The sequence below is a fragment of the Necator americanus genome, chromosome V (assembly GCF_031761385.1).
Source record: "Necator americanus strain Aroian chromosome V, whole genome shotgun sequence".
NCBI classification, from domain to species: domain Eukaryota; kingdom Metazoa; phylum Nematoda; class Chromadorea; order Rhabditida; family Ancylostomatidae; genus Necator; species Necator americanus.
Genome location: NC_087375.1, coordinates 32,020,388 through 32,041,995, shown reverse-complemented (window position 1 = coordinate 32,041,995; position 21,608 = coordinate 32,020,388). Strand labels below are relative to the sequence as shown.

General features: G+C 40.4%; 2 protein-coding genes across 2 annotated transcripts; both read right to left on the bottom strand.

Annotated features, from left to right (window-relative positions):
• Window positions 1-113: 113 nt before the first annotated feature.
• RB195_015844 (uncharacterized protein) lies at window positions 114-8,651 on the bottom strand (the record flags this gene model as incomplete). Its single annotated transcript, XM_064206747.1, has 18 exons — window positions 114-227; window positions 313-421; window positions 484-560; window positions 826-1,010; window positions 1,071-1,215; window positions 1,499-1,594; window positions 1,697-1,768; window positions 1,826-1,957; window positions 2,021-2,172; window positions 2,229-2,322; window positions 2,385-2,498; window positions 6,007-6,076; window positions 7,182-7,341; window positions 7,435-7,595; window positions 7,820-7,905; window positions 7,971-8,094; window positions 8,151-8,292; window positions 8,537-8,651. The coding sequence occupies 18 exons, from the start codon at window positions 8,649-8,651 to the stop codon at window positions 114-116; spliced, it is 2,148 nt and encodes a 715-aa protein (XP_064062628.1).
• Window positions 8,652-10,238: 1,587 nt separating this feature from the next.
• Window positions 10,239-16,648, bottom strand: RB195_015843 (uncharacterized protein; the record flags this gene model as incomplete). Its single annotated transcript, XM_013439169.2, has 17 exons — window positions 10,239-10,304; window positions 10,366-10,563; window positions 10,612-10,707; window positions 10,780-10,872; window positions 11,259-11,373; window positions 11,479-11,618; window positions 11,703-11,786; window positions 11,851-12,019; window positions 12,231-12,345; window positions 12,422-12,513; window positions 12,581-12,643; window positions 12,708-12,824; window positions 13,556-13,649; window positions 13,735-13,818; window positions 14,237-14,374; window positions 14,430-14,532; window positions 16,550-16,648. The coding sequence occupies 17 exons, from the start codon at window positions 16,646-16,648 to the stop codon at window positions 10,239-10,241; spliced, it is 1,866 nt and encodes a 621-aa protein (XP_013294623.2).
• Window positions 16,649-21,608: the final 4,960 nt, after the last annotated feature.

Genomic DNA, 21,608 nt, shown 5'->3' with positions numbered 1-21,608 from the left:
TTATTATTTAATAACTATAAGACAACATAAAACAATCCTGAAGGTCACAAAGATCCGACATCGTCTATTCACTAAATATACACTATGTTTCTATACAGTATAAGGTTCTAATGTTAGAATCCGGGCGGGTACCAGTCAATCGTTTGTGGCACTTGTTTCTTCTTGTAAACCTCCACAGTGTCGTCCTCTTTGAACCGAATACTTTTATCTTCCAATGCGATACCAACCTAAAATATGTTGTTGATAATCCAATAGACTCAGACATTATATTTTGATGTGTTATCCATTCCCATTAAAAAAAAGATATCTCACTTCGGTATTTGTCGTTGCAGTCGAGACTAGCTCCGCTTGGTGCTTCATCGACTCCACTCCTCCTTCATAAATAACGTTTCCACCTCGTATAAATTTGAATATGCAATCCCTGAAGTTGTAATATCGAAAGTCAAAACGGAAATCGTTGCAAATAAACTGTACAGAACTGACCGCTGGAAATTTCCCCAGTCAACTAGTACTCCAGCGATCGGTTGTTTCTTTCGAGCCCGGTCTGAGATGAGGAATTCCTGAAAGGAAATATGTATCGCACTATACAACAAAGTGTGCGTGGAGATAGAGTGTGCGCACTTCAGAGAGTTCAGCGAATGAGAAAGTAAGAAAACAATATTTTGGATTATTTTCCTTATTTATATTCATCGGTATCGTCAAACATTCGTTTAGCATCACTTAATGTTTTTTAATTAGGGACATTTTACAGTTTTTTCCGGTTCACAGGTCCTTAGTAACATAAAATATCGTAACTGAGAAGGCGAATAACATCAGAAAACCAACCTTCAGAACGTGTCCCTCTCCCACAAGTTCCATTTCCATTAACCTCGGTAGTTGTGATGAAAGTTCGTTTTTTAATGACTCAACAAGGCGGTAAATGACGTTAAACTGTTCTATTCGAACACCATCACGCTCGGCTTGTTGTTTTATTGCTGCTGATGGCTGTACATTGAAGAGGTAGATCACAGCTTGAATAAAATTGAAACATTCACATACATGTAGGAATAACAAGTAGAAGAAATGGCTACCTCCCGTTTCCTTTGCAATTTCCACGTCCATATTAGTTGGTGGCCCCACTCCAAACTCCACAACTTGGAATTTGCATTTTTCGCTAGCGTAGGTTTCTGTGACATTCAAAATGGCTTCCAGTGTTCCTTCGACATCTGTTCGCAGCTAAACGAGTCCTTTTAAATTTTTCCAACAACGTGTGGATAGTGAACAACGTTCTAGCGTCAGAGGTGCGTACTTTACTATTACTAATTACTGACGTGACTTATTCTTTGAAAAAGATGGAAACGAGTGAAAAATAAATCAGGCAAGATGGACTGAATCTTTCTTTTTTGTTATGAAAAGACACCAGGAGGGAACTGCTCTCAAAAGAAAACCACAGTCGAAAAGTTTGATTTTCATTAAAAAAAAAATTACAACAGAAAATTAAGAATCACATTTCACTCGCCATAAGTCGCAATTTTGGAAAATCATCTTCAGTGGATTTTTCAAGCATGTGTTCCTTGTGAACAACTCGCCGTAAGGTAGACCCATAACGGTATCCCTTAAGCAAAGTTTTATAGTACGCAAAACATCCACAAATATCAAATACGATTATATCCTCTTCATGACAGAAAAAAAGATGCAATTAATACAAGAAACGAACCGCATCTAACATCTTTTGCCGATTTGCCAAGTATTTCGCGCGTTCTTCCATGCGCTGTTCTTCTATGGCTTTCTGTAGAATTTTAAAAACCTTTTACGAACAAAGCAACCATAACAAAAACACACAAACCCTATCCTTTTCCGCTTTTCCCGCCATTTCTCTTTCAGTACGGAATTTAATGGCACGGTGAGCACGATCTACACACGAAACTTCTAGAATAATTTCACCAGGGTTTGGAAGATCCTCTCTCCAACCAGATATCTAAATTCCTGGTAATTCACATTTCAGCGTGATTTAAGTTCCCAATAGTAAGAAACCGCTTACCCTGACAGGGGTGCTTGGGCCAGCTTCCTGCAAATCTTTGCCACTTTCGTTTGTCATTGTGCGTACTTTGCTCCACGCTTTTCCAGCAACGAGAATAGCACTTTTTCGTAGAATCCCTCGCGTCATAACTATTGTGCACACTTTTCCTAGACCTATAGCAAAAATTGTATAATAACTTGAATGAGGTGCGCAAAATATTTCTGAATACCCTGTATAACTGAAGACTCGATCACAATGCCTTCTGCCAATCCTTTCTCGGTGCTTTTCAGATCCATCATTTCTGCTTGGGTCAGCAGAGCTTCCTAAGTAATCACGTCGAGATCAGTCATATAGTGAGGGCGCAGAGTTGCTTTAGTCCACAAACCTGTAAAGCTGGTAGATTTTTAGCGTGTAATGCCGATATCTCAACGCATTGAACATCTCCTCCCAAATCTTCAGGAACAATGTTATGCTCTAGCAATGAGCGTTTGGCACGCATCTAAATAATAAAATCTATTACTCCAGTAAACAATCACCAAACAATAGAACGACTACTGCATTCTAAACAGGAAATGGTGATCTGAATAATGCTAAAGGAATATGGATGAACAACACCAGAATTCTTATTATCATGCCCTTTAAATTGAAACGCAACCAAATACAGAAAAAAGGAAATAAAAAGAAAGAAATATAAAAGTTAGCGATTTGCAGACGCGAGAAGTTGCGAGTAGTGGACCCAAACGCATTTGTGAAAAAAAGAAAGATTTGAACAATAAGGAATACTATGCAACATCGCAGAAATTTTAAAAGTCCACACAGATGTTAGTATCTAATTCTAGTTTAAAATATCGATTTGTGGGTACAAAATCCCAATTACGAAACCACAACGTTTCTGTCCAAGAATGGAAGTGCGCCCGGAATAAAATTGAAATGAATAAAATTCATCATCATGTGAAATATTATCACTTGGGAAAATAGAATGATTTCTTTCAAAATTCGTGAAATGGCTTACGTTCCAAAATATTCCAAAATACCAGTTCGTGGTTAATACGCCAAATTCTTCTAAGCTCTTGATACTCTACTCTAGATAGCTCTGACTCTTGCCGGAAAAGAGCGAACGAAAACCAGACTGCATCTGAGAGAAAAAGGCTACTTAGTGAGCTAGGAAACAGAAAAATCAATCACAAGGAGGTGAAGCGAACTCCGAATATGCCTCAATGACTCCACCCGCCACCGCAAAAACAGCAGGAGTAACTCCCCGGCTTTTCGAATTGAGTTCACCATTTTACAGTACCAGCCATTGAGAACGGTTTTGCATACAATACAAAAGTCAATTGTAAAATCAAACATTCTTGTTGAGGATCTCAATGCGATGGGCAGCCTATTTACTCAAAAAGGTTCGATAAAATTCATTCGTTGCTTCTAAGAGAAACAGATCGCGAACCATTAGAGAAATTTGAAGATCTCATTCACCCCCAAGAAGCCTGTCCGGTAAATCTCGAATATTTACCGTCCGATTACATTGCCTGTAGTAATCAACGGTCTTTACAGCCTCTCCTCGTAGTATCTTTGCACGAATGGGAATACCTCAAAGGAAAATCAACCACATACCACAAGCAGTATTTGTTGGTCACAACTCTATCTCCACCACACAATACTGTAAAACGCATTTTAGTATTAGCAATTCTCGAGACATAATAAAATAAGAATGATCACAACGATCTCACCCAACTATGTTACAGTAACTGCAGCAATTTCCGCGTGAATTCGTTTCGAACAAGAAAGAAGTAGCGCGAGATAGAAACTTTATTTCCTTCAATATCTTCGCACTGTTTTCAAATGGTGTTTAAAAGGTTTGAATGGGGCGCCCGTGGCAGCTAAGTCAATATCGGATACAATTTTTTCCAACTAGTTATCGAATCTCTCTCCCAATCCAACTCTCATTGACGTAGATGAATATGTTTAGCTCCGTTCGCATTTTATTACGGCGAACGTCTGAAAAGCAGGAACAGACAGTTGTAATGTATCTGATCAGAATCAGTACTAAATAAAGAAAATGCGGACCATTTCGACACTACAATGCTTCCGTAGAGTAGGGTTGAAACGACATGAAACATGATGCAGTTGCGTAAGGGGCTGCGCTGGAAGCGGCGCGGGAGAGATGGCGGTTGGAATCGACAAGAGACCGTTGCGAACTGCAGCGATGGATGGTGCTAGAAAGGATCCTCCCGCGATGCTAAACATCATCCTCCATTTATAATACAACTTGTAATACAACTACACTGTGCTTCATATCGTTTTCACCCGACTATACAATGCAACTAAAATGAAACTGCTCAACAAATCTTTGACAAAGGCATAACATTTGTGGAGACGGACTTATTTCAGCAGAAAACTAAGCGATTCTCAAGAGCGACAACATCATCATCTGCATACATAATAAATATGAAGGACAGACGATCGTTGGAGCACAAATAACGCTTAATGGATGCCACAGGAGTTTACTCGGTCCATTCGCTCGGTTGGATTTTCAGCTTACACCCCGGCAGAAAATAGTCTAGAATATTCCGTTGAGAGCAGGAAGGTCGGCAAACATTGTTCGACTTTGGTAAGAAGTGGAAGCATCGGTGTGACACAGAATGGCTCGACCATCACTGACGAAGTGGTAGTCTGAAGCCATTTTCATAGCTTTTGAGCAGTGCCTGCACTATAAACTGATGGGCAAAACGTAAGAACGAGATAGGTAAAGTAACATAAAATATTAACAACTCTATGGAGATGAAAGAAGGTGTGGGAGTTTGTTGCCAGAAGTCTCAATTCGTGCACAGAAAGCTGGACGTCACATGGCGTGAGATCAGCATGGCTATAGCCCCAAATGGGGCTGGTCCCACATCACGAGGCAGTTAGAAGAACGAGAAAGGATTGTTTGTCAATCAGAGGAGCTACGGTGCACTATGGTGGTGTTCTTCTCTACAACATGATACGGAGACAACATTTGGATGACTTTTCACGGGCAAAAATCATCGGGACACTGCAAGAAGGACGAGGTGTGACGAAGGTAGTCAAGGAGTTTGGTATTGCTAACAGCACTCTTTCACCTGCGTTTTCAGCTTCGTTCTGTACTACACCGTAGCAGTTCTTCCCTCCTATAGTCCAAGTTTCAGCGAGCCGCGTTATTTGGCAGTGATGCATCACGCGAAAGTTATTTTCGTCCTTAAGTTTTGCACACCAATCACTATATAGTGAAGGACAGAGAAGCAGCAACGCGAAATGACAAGCACAATCCCTTTGTGCCAAACAATACTCAGGGATGCTTGTAAAGATTTTGATGCTCACATCATGAAGTGATCTTGTTGGGTTTGACTGCTCTCTCTGCATTATGTTTAAGGAAAACTATAAAAAGCGGTCTAAGCATCCTGCATAAGGATGAGTAGAGTCACTTTAAGGATAGCAAGTAGGTACTACAAAGAATTCCTATGATACAAATGTCATGCTGCCTTGCAAAAACTAAAAAAGTCAAAGTTGTAAGAAAAGTTGAAAGCGAACCCGAAACAAAGGTGAAAATAGCCATTGTACCGAGAAGTTAATATAACCGAAATGCTTCTCAAATTGATCAAGAAATTTTGACACGATCAAATTTCGCACTTTTGCTTAAACTTCGCACACTTTCGTAATAGACATTCAGCAGTCCAAAAAGGCACTTTCCCCTCGCTTTCCACCGCCCAGCAATCCACAAGAAAAAAAAGAACAATTAAGTGAACTGACACAAGAATTTTTCAAAAGTCTTAGTCTTATTACTTTGCTTGGTGCAGTGAATCGTTGGAAAACAATAATAAATGAACAATCCGCTACGTTGCAACTGCGAGCTTTAAAATAAGCCTATGGAAATCGGCCAATGCCACAGTGATCAGAAGCACAACTTTAGCCACAGATATTTTAATTAGTCAGTCTCTGGCTTTAACCTGCACATTAGTTGGAACAAATTCAACAGCAACGGGAAAACGCACCGGATCTGCAGTTGGCTTGTCGCATTTATTGATTGCAACGACAATGGGAACACCAGCAGACTGAGCGAACCTATAAGTTCTCGATTAAAAAAAAGAAACTTAGAAAATGGAGAGGAAGAACAACAGAGGTGAGAGGAAACCTGAGTTTTTTTTAACGATAACTTACAGGCGGTGGCACTTACATTACCAAGCTTTATACCAGTTGTCGAAGCTCTAGTTTGCAGGCATTTCAGTGGTCACTGATGTGTTCACAGACTGGTTTGAGAAGCTTTCATAGTTATACTATCACAAGCAAGAAGTCGCTACCTTCCCTTAACTTTTGTGGGCATATTTGGTACTAAATTGTATGTCCTTGTCACTGACCAAACATAAACAATATAAGCATGCCGTCTGTACATATCCAACTATCAAAAACATAAGATAAATATAAGATCAAAAACAGTAGGGTCAAAACGACATGAAGCATGGTGAAGTTCAACGTAGCGGTTAGATTTATTATTAGCACCATCTCCAGCTGCAGTTCGCTATGGTCCCACATCGATTCCAACTCTAGCTGGACCACATCGCTTCGAACGCAGCCGCTTACACAACAACACGGTAGTTCGTGTCGTTTTGTCTATACTATATAGCTCAGCAGAAAAGTTTTGATTTATGTTGCAGCATCGCGTAAATAGTTGCGTACAAGGCGGCGCAGTTTTCGACCACTCGCAGCTGAGTGCGAGTGCATAATCTTAGTGCAATTAATCTAATTTCAAAACCCGAGAGAAGAATAAGCCGAATATCTCACTGCGAAGATGCTCGCAGTAGATTCAACTTTTACCTCGCCGTAGGTATAGCAGAGTCAAGACGGCAGGAGGCAGAGTGCAATTGTGCAAGCGGCTACGGCGCGGTGGAGATAGCGGTTGAATAGCGGTGGGACCATCGCAAACTACAGCGAAGAATGAAGCGTAAGCAAGGGTCCCCTCAGATTCTAACAGCTACGCTGCAGCACAATACTTCGAGCGAAGCCGCCTTCGCAATTCCATCGTGCTTCATGTTGTTTTCACCCTATTGTTGACTATATGCGCATACAAACCCGCTATAGGGGACTTGAAACATGTACATGCAACAGTTACTATAAGCTATCAAACAGAATAACGCACAATAATACATATAACAACTTGAGAAAAACATACTTGATACTTTGGATAGTTTGCTCCTTCACCCCATCATCCGCAGCAACTACTAGTACTACAATATCGGCGCCTTTTGCTCCTCGAGCTCGCATCGCTGCGAAAGCGGCATGACCCGGTGTGTCCAGGAACGTCACGCGACGACCCACGCCTCTGAGATCAACTGAAAATTTGAAAACAATCGTTTTAGAATCACTGGGAATACAATTAAAACGCAAAAGAAAATAGCAAACGAAAACAAAGAAATGAACCATACCAGAAAATGCTCCTATGTGTTGAGTGATTCCACCGAATTCACCATCCACAATATGACTGTTTCGAAGAGCATCCAACAATGTAGTTTTTCCGTGATCAACATGACCCATAATAGTTACTATTGGAGGCCTCTTAACGCAATCTTTTGGATCTGGTGGGGGTCTAGAAATAATATTAAGTTAAGAAAAACTTAAGCTAAAACAGTGAAAAAAAACCCCGCATTGAAGAACATATTCGTAGAGTTGTAAGTAACAAAAATCCCTCGCGCCTAACCGCGACGCGATTTCATTACACGTTTACAACTGCGGTCATTGTTGGGAGGCGCATGTATTCAGGGTTTCAATGCAATTTTAAAGTGGTAACATTGAAGAAAAAATAAAACTTACTGCGGCAATACGTCTTCCGCCTCTCCCTCATTCTTCTTCAGGTGGCGAATTGCCAACCTTGGTTTGCAATTGAATAGTGCAACTATCTAAGTTCAGTATTAAGCAAATCGCAGAAAAATCATCAAGTTTACAAAATCAAGAATAACAGTACCTTTAGAACATGATCCTGATCCAGTGGCTTACCATCAGCTACTAAATCCAGATTCAGCTTATCCAGCTCAACCAATGCTTCGACTACTGCATCTAACTCAACATTTAAAGCTTCTGATAGCTCTCTGAAAAAAAGAGCTTCGGCAGAACTGTACTTTGTTTTTCGTACCGCATCACTTACATCGCTGTCATATCGCTATAGACGTCCACTACTGGTTTAGTACTTTTTGTATGTTTCACGACTACCGGCTCGGCAAACTTCCGCTTTCCTCGCTTACCTTTGTCAGCGAAGAATCTTTTTGAGGATATGAGTAGCCTTGCATCTGAAGAAAGAACATGGACAGAATCTTCTAATTTTTATCATTACGCGAATTAGTTGCCACCATAGAATTTTCGGTTCATTTTTACTTGACGGTATTTTATTTTTCATTTTCATAGTTTTTATTTGCTTCTTAAGTAAACAGCTGTTTTCTAAACAAAGAATGTAATATATTCAGCTTGAATAGGGATTTTGCGGAACGAGAACACTGGGATGTCTATGAAGCTCAATTTTGGGGACGATCATACCTTTCGCAGCTGATGCAACCAGCGTATCGTATGCTTCGACGCCAGATTTTGCCACCATAAGAGGCGATGCTAAGCGTAGGAAGCAGATGCCTACCCTACCGCGACATGCCAGCATAACCTGAGAAGCTGTAGATTTGCACGACTGACATCATATAATCTTAATAAATCTAATTAACGGATTCATGGTCAAGGTATAGTAGGGTTAAAACGGCATGAAGGATGGTGCAGTTGAGTAGGCGGCTGCGCTCGAAGCGGTGCAGCGGGCCATAGCAGCTAGGATCGAGGGAGGATCCTTGCTAGCACCATTCTTCGCTTCGCCATGGTCCCAACTCGATTCCAACCCCTTTCTTCACCGCTCCTTTTCAAGCGCAGCCGCTTAGGCTGCCCGCAGAATTCAGAACAACGCGGTTTGGCGGCTCTACGGTTTTGGTGGTTATTGAGCGCACTGTTTTGAGTAGCCAGTCCTAGCAAAGATCCTCCCTCGATTCTAGCTGCTACGCCCCGCTGCACCGCTTCGAGCGCAGCCGCCTACGCAACTGCTTCACATTGTTTTGACCCTCTTTAACAACAGCCGATTTCAAAAACTCTGCATACTAAATATAAACTTTTTGGAGTTGGGCAACAGTCGACAATCTCTAACTGGCGATGTAAAGTTCTTCAACGCGCCAACCTACACAAGCTCAATCAGGCATGGTTCCCGAGATTTCTACTGTGCCGGTAAGATCCAACTAATAAGATAATAAGACACACCCATCTTTACTCACTAATAACAATCATTCAGCAAAAGTATGGAGGTTCGTACTCGAACGAATTTCAGATCAGTAGGAATCGCTGATGACTAGTGATATTTGAGGCGCCAATAAACACCAGTGCGAAGCTATGGCAGTACCACTTTATAAACTGTTTTAATCAACATTCAAATTTCAACAACGCTGTGATGTTACAATCTACAAGTTTTCAATCGAATAACAGACAATCGATGAAGCATTTTCGTTCAACTGAACGTTCTACAGTGCTCCAACTTTTCGTGGTGGAAACACCTAAAAAGTGCTTCGCGATCGACATGGCTAGCGATAAGACGTCAAAACGAAGACGACTATTCGTGGAGGCGAAAAGGAAACAAAGTGAGAAGCGGTTAGAGAGAATATAGCGTTAAAACCATGTAAGGAAGACGTGGATAAGAAAATGAGAGAATGTTACAAAATACGATGTTGGATCAAACGAATGTTGAGAAAGCTAGATATCCGCCAGTAATGATACAAAGAAATAATAAATGGTTCCCATACTCGGTTAGAAAATGAACAAAAAGGAAAACAACACAACATGTTTACCGGAAGAGAAAAGGCAAACGCAAGAAATTTGACCGCAGAAAATAATGAAGTCCCGGGATGATATCGTACAGGGAAGAAAAGGCGATGAAGCACTTCGCAACTATCGAGATATGCGGAGAGCGCAGCATCGAACAAAAATAAACAGTCTACAAAACGGAAAGCCTCTAATATCGACTACATTCTAAACGAGCTTTTGTGAACAAGCAAACGTCATTCTGCCCCTATACATGGTAAAAGAGTGAGTATACACATAGAACTTTCAGAATAGAATGGTAGAAAACAGAAACGGTAAAAATTCAGTCACAGCGCGCGGATTGTTTGGCGACAAAGAAAAAGTCGGTCGTAGTAGACGTTGTTACAGATGAAGATATTCATATTAACTCTTGAAGATCGTTCTCGTTTAGTTCATGAAGGTCTGGCAAATCCTCTGCTATTACCTACAAGTGTAAAATTTTCCATAATTAGTTCTAAACATCTGACAAAGAATATGTTACATACTCCATCTACGGTGTTCTTCTGACTCTCTGCAACATATGCGGAATACTTTTTTTCACTTTCTCGACGGCAGCGCTCTTCTGTATCACTGGCACCATCGCGCCCTTCGAGCAGTGATTCAAGTCGCCACAACAGATGGTCGTTGCCAAATATGGGCAGGAGTGCTTCGTCCGTATCCCAGTAGGACTTGTCAGGAAGCTTCTACAAGGAACGTATTAATCGATATCAAAATGAAACTTTTAATGCTACCGTGATAGGTCTTTCAGCCTCCTGTAGATGTTTCGCAAGTTCTTGAGTGTTTCCAAGATCGCTGCGTTGGCAAATAAAACAGACTGCGTTGAAGTTCTTAAATGAAGGTTTTATACGAACGTAACAGCAAACTTCAAACTACGTAGCTGTACGCCAAGTTAAACTGACCTGCTTCCTTATGTAGTTGATAAGTTTCATGCGCTGGTAAACGTCCAAGTGATTATCGTCAATGATCTTGATGAGATCAAAATCATGTTTATCCTGTAAAATGCAAACAAATAAGCCGCCCAGCGTGAAATGAAATATGAGAAAAAAAAACAGAAAAAAGAACACATCCACGGTAACATTTCGATTAAGCTTGAAATGTTCGGCACTAACGTTATGGATTCTGAACAAATATTTCTTCACTAATATGAAATCACAGAAAAAAAGTTTGCATAATTCACAGTGAAGGAGGTAAGCCGGCATCTTTTTTTCAGTGATAAAAAAAAATTACGAATGTAATTAGCAACAAAGATAATGGCTGAATTATAAGCAGTCGGAGGTAATGAATCAGCCTGATTTAGATATAGCTAGGCATTTAGAATATTCCATGAATATTCATTCAACGAAGACTTCCGAGTGTTGATGATTTCAATCTCACAAACCTTCATATGTGACAACAATCCTTCGCAAGATTCGTCGCTTTCATTGCACAGAAGACAAACGACACGAGTTTCATCGGCATCCACATTATCTTCTTGCCATTCGCACCAAGAGTTACTAAATACTTGATATGTTGAGCAAAGGTTTTTTTCTAAATGTTAGCTCAGTCCAATCTTGGAATTATTCGTTTCAAAATGAGGCAGAGATATGAAAAACGCATACTCCTCTTCTTCCTCATCCGAGTCCTGGAACGTTGGCATCGTATCCTCGAAGTCCTCAGCTAAAACGTCGAGCCAACGTTTTCCGAGCTCGAGATAGTTGATTATGTAAAACTTGTCATAGTAGTGGTTCTTGGGGTTCACCTTCAATTACATCCAAGAATTTAAGACAATACTTGCGTTTTATAATTATTTCATACTAGTCACTATAATCCAAGCAACACTAACCTCCCTATGGTTCCTCTTGCGCATGTGATCCATGAGAATGTTGCGATCTCCGAAAGTCTTTTCACAGTAAATACACTCATTTCTCTAAATCAAAATCAATAAATACAATAATTTGGTTTTTCGGCTCGACGGAAGAATTCTGCACTACCTGCAACTTGTCTTTAAGGTGTTCGATGTACTCCGTCACAAAAACGAGATTGTCAGGAGAACCAAGATTTAAGTGGTGGATCATGTAAAGGTGATGGATAATCTTTGATCGATTTCCGCGAGCGGTGTAACGACAGAAGATGCACTGTTGTTGGAAGTTCGTGTCCTCACTGCAAAATATCGTTTACACAGTCGCTGCGGAACGCGTTCAACCAGGCCGATTCCATAAATTGGTGGCGAGGGCGAGCACTACTACTTTGAGGAGTTTATCACCATAGCCTATTTGTGTCATAAAAGAGTTCTCCAGAGACGCTTTCGGTGCAGATGACTTCTAGGCTTTCTTTTCGCTCCCTTGAAAACTGTTCACTAAATAGAACCTACCGCTCTCTCTGTTGGCAAGAAAGGGCTTCCTCAAGACGACGCATGGCCAAACGCTGGCGAAGCGAATAATCTTCAGGTAAGGCTTCCGACATGTTATAGTAGTAGTCGACCTCACCTGCGCAAAATATAGTCAACGAAAAGGTTTCCGAGCTTAACCTATATTTATCAAGAATTAATATATGGAAACAAACCAAAGAACTTTTCCCCCTCTTTCGGCTCGATACGCGGGAATATTTTGTCCACACTTTCCTTTGCAAAACGTTGGCGCCAGTGCTCAACGTATCTTCAAAGCAATGGAAAAATTAGAAAAATAAACGACAATGTTCTAGGCGGTGGTAAATAGAACATACCTCTTGGGATCAACAATGAGACCCATCTCCGACACGACAATTTTGTGCTCTTTTAGAAGATGCCTGCATAAGAATGATGTAAGTTGATAGAAAGGAAGTACACTATTATTGCTGTAGCTCCACATACTCTTCGAAAGGTTCCATTTGGTCCGGCAGGTCGAAGAATTGCAAGCAACTCAGGCACATGGTTGGTCCACCCCATTTCGGAGAGTATCCAACCACAGGCACGGTACCCGACAAAGTTCTGCAAATCACCATATAAGATAGTTCAGGCGCTCGTACAGAATCCCTTGCGCGCCGCTGGGGCGTTGATGAAAAATCTTAAGTATGTAAAGAAAATTTAAAAATGTTTAGAATAATCGACTTCCCAAATTTACGCGGAACTTCTCAACAAATTATTATTCGCATGACTACTTGCATGGATTTTGAAATTGTCAGAAAAGAGAAGACAAATAGACTATTAATACCTCTAACTTCTCGCAATATTCAAAAATCTACACCTGTTTCTCAAATAAAAAAAAAATCATGTCCAACTAAACCGTATCTAAAAATCAAGACAAAAAAGTTCTTAGAAAATCAACGATGAAAAGGTGCAGCTTGATGATTAAACTGTAGAGTGATGCATGCAAAAGAAGTGGTGGCAAAGAAGAAGTTTTAACCCTGTTGTGGCTCGTGGTATCTGCCACGTGCCACCACATAGAACCACGTAAAAAAAACGATGCAGCAGAGTTCACAGTCGTGATGCTGCTGCGCTCGAAGCGACACGAGCGGTTGGAACCATCGTTAGTTCAGCCTCACTACAGTCTGATCTGACACAGTTGCACCGAGTTTCAGGTCGTTTTGTCCTAGCAATTGGTGATTATTGGTCGAGGACTATAGCAGGGCATCGTTTGGCCCATAATCATTGCTAGTGCTACGCCACTGTGTCTGTGAACTTCACTGGGGGCAAAACTGATGACGTAATTATTAATTCACCTGATTCTGCCTCTGGGAATAATAAGACTAAGTTTCTGTGGTTGTTTGGGACGAAAATCGTCATCCGAGTCGCTGAATGGCTCATCTAGTTCATCTGGAATATGGAGATATTATCAGCATACCCACCGCGCATATATGTAGTATAAAAATATCTGAATCTAAATCTACAGCAAGCGTACATTCATCGCTGTAATCGAATCCTTCGCCATTACTAGCCATTGAACTTGTGCGAGTTGAATCACGTTCGCGACGTTTTCCATTTGCTACAAACTAAGTGCAACACTTAAAGAAGGAGAACACGAAGAAATCCTTTCCGCAACAAAGGCTGGTTTACCAAATTCGGCATTTTTATTCTCTTTCTCATGATGAATGGCTTTTCAGCATGAAATTTAGATCACACATGCAACTACAGATTTTCTGAGCATTTCCTTCGGTCCTTTTCCTTAGTCGTTATTAACGTTATTGTGAGAAATCAAATCAAACAAAGGATGCACTAAAATGTGTGCGACAGCGCTAGGGTCGCAATAAGAGATCACAGCGAGCTTAAGAGGCAGCTTAAATTAAAATAGAATAGATTTAAATAGTTGAATTTAAACTTAACTATATCTCTCCAACTATCCACACAAACTAAAAACAGAGAGAAGTCGTTGAGATAAACGTAAAGTCTCATTGTATTCTCACAATTAGAACTTCTTGTTCGTTTATGAAGATCATTCGCGTCCTTCTCCTTATGGTGTTGATTGACCTTGTTTTCTCCATCGGCTTTGCCGCCTTGACTTAAACTCTTCCTTTCTACCCAATCTTTGCGGCGTGGTTTATCTACAAAGCAGTTAGAAAGAGAGGAAAAAAGTCTGCACCGAACCGTCTGCTTTACCTTTATTATGTGCTGACAGACTATTCGTTCTGCTTCCACTACGTGAGGTATCTGCTCCATCTCCTTCTCCTTTAGTATTTGAACGACGACGGTGGCGGTGATTCTGAAAACAATCATTACAAGGCAAATTCATTAAAACGCCCATGGATTTGCCCCTACATCGTAAATATGGCCAAATTCGCAAATTTTGCGTATTGAACATAAGTTAAATCCTAAGGAAAAAAGAACATTTTGAAGTCGCAACAGATGATACATATTGTGCAAGAATCCTCCTCTACAACATTTTTCAAACCGAATCTGTTTTTGCGGACCATTTTCAGAGCTGAGTTACCGGACTTTGTTCGGCGCCGTACGGATTTTGACGCGCAGTAGAAAATCTGAAGTTTCGCGCTTTTACCCGGTGCGAGATTACGGTAGCGCAGTTGAAGGACTTTGTGCCACATTCAGTAAACCATCAAGAAAAACCTTCAACTACAAACTTTGATCTCTGTAGGGGTTCTGGGTGATCAAAATCTAGTTAAGAATAACTCAAAAATTTACTAATAATTCCAAAACAAAATTTAAAAATAATTTCAAATTTAATTCAATCTCAAAAAAGGCAAGATTCGGAATATTTCTCAATTGGGTTCCAAAAAAAAAACAAGAAAAGTCAGAAGCACCAAACTTTGTACGAATATAGACCTAATCTCTCACCAAAAGTGCGGAGGCTGTATTGTATGAGATTCAATTTGAGCGTCACTAATATTGTCGCTAATACCAGCTGCAGATATCTTCTTTTTCGCTCAGTGACAGCGTCGAAATTGCTTTTTTTGGGTGATAATAAGAAGACTCGTCATAGTCGGATGAGAAATGTGCTCTTTAAACTTCTAAACGCCAAATGCAAAGAATCACACATCTGTTTGGGAATGAACCCCAACAGTTGCAGTAAAAAACAGTGATACAACGCCTTGCGCCATTGACGGGTACTGATTTAGTACATCAAAGAGCTTTTCAATAGAGTATGTAATATATTTAATTGGTCGTAATGAAGAAATGGCGAAGTGATGTTCAAGCTATAAAAGAAATGCAGTTTGCCTTCTAGGTCTTTTTAGTACTCAATACGGAGTTACCTCTGGTTAGTTTCATTTCTTTTATATAAAATAATAATACAGGAAATGTGTAAAGCTCAGATTTAATGGCTATGACAGCAAGTTAAACCCTTAGGAGAATCAAGACTTTAATTTAGCTACGCGCATATGACACATACACACTTTATGTTCCATTTTATTACCCTCACATCTTCTGTTATATTATTTATGATGCAGTACATTTATTTCGTTACTTCATGATTTGTCCTAAAATTGACAGCTGAGTGTGGATACCGGATACTCAATCGTTTTGATTACTTCTTTCATATTTAATATTTTCCATTTTTTTTTTTGGTGAAAATTTTTTTAAAAGAACTCAATTTGAAGCAAGGGTGCAAGGCTTAGTTCACAACGCATTGTATAATTTACATTCTTGTTCTTGCCTTAGTAATCATGATCCCTCGCATTTATCCTAATATCGATGTCTTTCATTTGTTTAGTATTTCTCCAAACTAGTCTCGGATCAAAAAGGTGTGAAATCACATCAGCAAAATCTTAAAAAAAAACCTCACGCAATCTATTTCCTGACATTTTGGATAAAATAATATGTGTCTATTTAACATTGACTACCCTCTGATCTTTTTCGCTTTGCTCTCTTCTTCTGACAAGCCTTACGACCCCACCCCTCTCTGTCAAGAAATTCTCAACGCACGCTTGATCTGACCAATACTAGAACCACCAGAAGGCTGCCACAAAACCAACGGCTCTGGACGTGTTGCTGACGGCTGGGGCTACTTATTGCTATGGAATCTTGAGTAATAGGAGCTGATGAAGGATGCGACTACCCTCAAAGAAGCCCGTTCAAAGCATCAAATCACAGGCTCGAATAGGGACCATCGCTGACTTCAGCGCGCTGCTAATGCAACAGCACTAGGTATTATGTCGTTTTCACCCGACTATAGCACGATCATGTACACTGTGTTGCTTCAACTAAATCCATTTCTTTTTTTTTTAGCTCCAAGAGGCAAAACGGCATGTGTTCAGAAACTGCACCTTTTGTTGGGGGGCTGTGGTGCATTTCCGTTCTGATTGATCTCCTGTACCCTTCGCCTCCACAGGTGAGGAATCGCCTTCCTGGATTGGCGTTGACATTCGGCAGCTTAATATAGGGGCCAAATTCAAGGTGTCTGTAAGAATTTACAGAACCTGCAATTGATCGCTCTTTGAAAGAAAACTATAAATGGCGGTTTTTGATACATTGATTTGAGGAGGAAAATCTCTGGCAATTCGAAAGAAAATCCATGCAGTTCATGTGACGAAATAGCAACACAAGGAAAAAAGACTAAGTAGAACGAAATGCAAGTGCAATATTACTGAACAAGCAATTTCCGAATTTCTCAAGTTGAAATAGCTGCTAAATCAATTGCATGCATATTACAAATCCAGACAATGGGATTGCACTTTGAGGTTTGAGGCAGAACGCCGTAAGTTTACACAAACGTTCTTTGTGAACTAGAAAAAAAAAGAATAGCAAAGAAGTAACTGGTTATTTTGTAGTAATTAAGCAAGTAATTCTGAGTACCCATTAGTTGCATGGGATATAATAGGCAAAATACAATGTAATACTAATGGAAAAACGAAACAGCTGAACACACAAGTAACACAAATTTTCTTTCTTGTAATTTTCGAAATTAGTGTGTCTGTTATTCTCAGAATTCGTTTCCTTTAACGATTTTTATACAATCCTGTCTATATCTGGACATAAGCGAGAACGAGCTCTAATTGCCACTAAGCTTGCACTAAAGCGACGCGTCATAGCATACTTAAGTGCGTTGTTCGTAGCGATTCTCTCGTATAGATAACAGGAACATGATTTATTTTGTACAGAAAATACGGATAAAATGTGAAGCGTCCTGCGTTAATCAATCCGCTTGTGATGCGTCAACGCGTCCCCTCAATTCTTAGGCTGCCCGCAGAGTTTAGAGCCGCGCGATTTGCTGGCTCTGTGGCTTTGGTGGTTACTGAACCCTGCGGGCACCCTTAGGTTCACAAACGCGTGTCTACCACGTGCAATGACTTGCAAAGGCTAGCTGATGTAAAATCAGTGTTTTTAAAAATCAAATCAGTGTCTTTATCCTCCCTGAAAACACAAGTCTGATACCAATTTATCGGCCTACGAGGGATGGAAAGCTTGCACTAGGGCGGTTTCGAACCATTGATCGATCGTGCTGTTACAGCGGAACCACCTATCGACTGCGCTACATCCGCCCACAAAGAATACCCTGCGGGCACCCTTAGGTTCACAAACGCGTGTCTACCACGTGCAATGACTTGTATGTACGAAAAGAAAGATAGCGCTGATTATCGCGTACTCCACCACCTTTTATTGTTTAATTGATGTCCATCTATTTCGTTGTCTGTCTTTTCGTGAGATCATTTTCCTTTTTCATACGGCCTGCAATAACTACAACGTAATGAGATATAACTGAATAACACGCTTATGTAATTTTATGGTTGCTGGTTTTATGGTTCTTCTCTGCTTTGAGCATACACACAAACAAGCCCCCTCTTCCCATTGCTATCTTACGATAAAACAGCGTCGAAAGCGTATCACCCTCATCAGGTCGCAAACATTCTGCGCCAACTATACATTTGCCTGCAGACACTATTTCGTTCACAGAAGCTACAAGCCCTGAACATACATCAAATTTCGCCTGCAACGAATCTATCATTCCCCATCATAAGGGAAGCACTAAAAGATGAAAAAGAAACGAAGGCTACATAGCATCGACTACAACCAGAAACGTTTCTAGCGATCTAGCGAGCGACCAGCAGGAGACGTAAAACCAAAAAAATTTGATTTGTGGTGTAAGATACGTCAGCGCTAACAGCGAAACGAAGTGTTTTATGAGCACACGCAACTGAAACGGTTTCCATCCGCTTTTATCCGCATGCGTATATCTACGATCGGACATCTTAAACTACATAACGAATTCAAGGATGTGTCACACACACACACATATCGCGGGGTTTCAGATATTTGACCGTGCTGTGGTCGATTTGCAGTTGCTCTTGAAGTACTACGTCTGAAAGTGCGGATAGAGGAATGCAAAAGCGAAGGGCAGCTGGTAACGGCCCCCTTGGGATTCCCATATTTCATGCAAATGGATGCATCAAAATTAGTAAAACTTTGTTTCTTATTTTGGACATCGAGAGGATCAGAAACAAATTCCTGTTACATTGCCTATGCAGAGAGGATCTACTACCAACCAATCACCAATCGTTTTTCGTTTTTTACAGGGTCTATTACAAATGCTAGGAGACGAAACAAAGACATTACCATCAAAGTATATCTATAAAGTTGGTATCGACAACAATGTTCCTTAAAAACAACGCGTCGTTGCTAACAAAAATAAAGAGTTGTTCAAATGATGGAAGCGAATTGAATCAGCTTGAAAAGGTTGAAAAAAGGTCATGTGATAGTTATGTTGAATGAGTTTTCTTCAGTATTGTGAAGCTGCGCCATTCATCACTTGATTATTCACTGCACATGCACTTTACTCTTGAAACACATTTTGATTAAAAAAAAAACACACACACACACACAACTTCCCGTCAGTTTAGGTGGCAGCGATAGGCACTGTAATGCTACGAAAAGTCACGAAAGTGCAAACAAGCGATCACATGTGCAAGAACGGGAATCGATCGCTCTAATAAGCAACGAAACTAGCGTCCAGGGTATCTGAAAGCATCCATCTTTCACTAAGGCATCTCACTTTGAGCGAAGTAGGGTCATCATCTAATTCCTATCGAGAAATCTATGAATTACTAAGTTGAAACATTTTAGAAGATGTATATACTAAGTTGAAACATTTTAGAAGATGTATGTTTTTGCTTTACTGCATTGCGTACTCGAAGCGACTCCACTGCTTAAACTTGCTTGCTTGAGATCAAATACAGGAAAACCAAGGAAATAAATCACGAATCACAAGAGAATACACTTTCTCATCGATTAGGAGAAGTTGCAAGGCGAAGGGAAACCATGAATCGTCGTTATGTCATTTATTACCAAACAAACAAACAAAAAAACATCCTGTCTGTTTTGCACAATTCGGTTGCGGTAGAATTCCAGTGGGAATTGGTTATGAAAGGAAAATGGATTCGAAAAATTCAGAGACAGCTCGTAAAGCGAGCTTTCGCAGTGTTTGAAGAAAATTCAGAATAAAGAGAAACTTCCACAGCACATAATTTTACCATAAGCGTATAAAAGCGCGTACTGTATTCGTATTCAACACATTAAATCGGTTTCTATTTTTTGAAGGAAGACAGAAAACACGTGCCACCACATCGTGAAGAGAAGACACCGGTTCGTTCACCTTTACGTGCACTTTAAGCACTGTACAGGGACAAAAACACGGAGTACTAAAAAAAAACAACAGGAAACAACTGCTCCTCTTCAACGCATCCTGCGTTCCTCTAGCATCCTTCCCATAGGAGGTTTCTCCGATTGTTACAAGAAAAAAAAAAACGAGTACTCAAATTAATTCAACAAAACCATAATTTTTCGCTTAACTTATGTAGAATTCGTGATGAAACTGCTAATGCCATTAGAAAACATATGAATGTATCTAACTCGGTTGAAATTGGTATATTTGTGTAGATGATCGTAGAAAAAGACTATTCTACAAAGGTAACACCAAGAAGTAGGAGTTACTACGTTTCTTACAGCCATTTTATCCATTTCGGTAGTTTCATCTCCATAATTTAATGTGGATCTGCACACAAATCATACATAATCCGCAACTATTGCCTAATATAAAGTGCTTAGTGGGTTATATTGGAAACAGGTATGAATACAGTAATAAAATGACACAACCACCAAAGATATTAATAACATAAAGACTGGCATATAGAAAGTGTATTTCGAAATAGGCATTTATGAACAGCAGGCGATTTTTGTTTGCGCCACGTGGCCACTGTGTATGCGAATTTCAAATTGAATTTATGATTCCTTACATAAAATTAATGTTTTGTTAAGGCACCGAAAATAGTAAAAAGGCGGAAAGAATTGAAACAGATTCCGAAGACTGAAGCAAGACATAAAATCATTATGTGTTAGCATGCACTGTAACCAAATTCAACATTTAAAGAGGTAAAAGACTCCCGAACTCCTATGTACACCTCAGAAATGAAAAAAAAAACTACTCGTGATGCGACTACGTAGGAAAACTGCATGAAGTCAAATCTGGTCCCACGACTGATTAGCCGATCATCTCTCCGACCCGGGAAGAAGTTCCGGACATCTCAGGGATAAGGCAAACTAGGTAGGTACACATGAATAGGCGAACTTACTGCACACCACGATGGAACCACCCAGGAAATGGCCTGGATTTTTTAGGCTGCAGGCACGTACCATCAGCTCGCCAGCACCCGATTCGCGTCAATGCTACGTGTACGCTTGTTGGCGCCACCGCAGGCAAACAAACGAGAATGAATCAGCTCAGAATAGGTGTTCGGTTGCGATCTCTAGGCACCGTAAATATAGTCGTGAAATAAAAAGCTACTTGTGAAATTCACTAACCATGCATGGGGAATTACGACGAATATCAGAGATGGAATGCGATTCAGGAGGATTTTGTCCTCACACGTGCTTTTTTAATCTGTGATTTTCTTTGACCTACGTTTGGCTAACCGGAAAAATGTAGTTAGGGGGACACTCACTGGCGCCGTTATTTCCCGACGCTCTAACTTACTTTTTTCTCTTAGTAACTTTAGGTTACATGTCATAGATCCTCTAAAACTAACTACTTAGGACTTAGGCCCACGATTGATTTGATCATTTACTTCGAGAAATAAGGGCGCCACTGAGTGCCCCTACCCCAGCTACATTTTACCCGGCCTACTCTATATTCTATTTGATGGTACGTTTTCCTCTTGTTGCTGCATGAGATATTCGTCACATCTTTGTCTGGTCATCTCAGTCTGGTCTCCTCAGCAGCCTGTTCAAGTTACCCTAATGAATAAACTGCTGACTGGCTGGAGCCTGTGCCCAGGGGACGCGTTCTAACGTACCTCGTAGGAACAAAAACCGTTCCCACACCTTTTTCAGGAC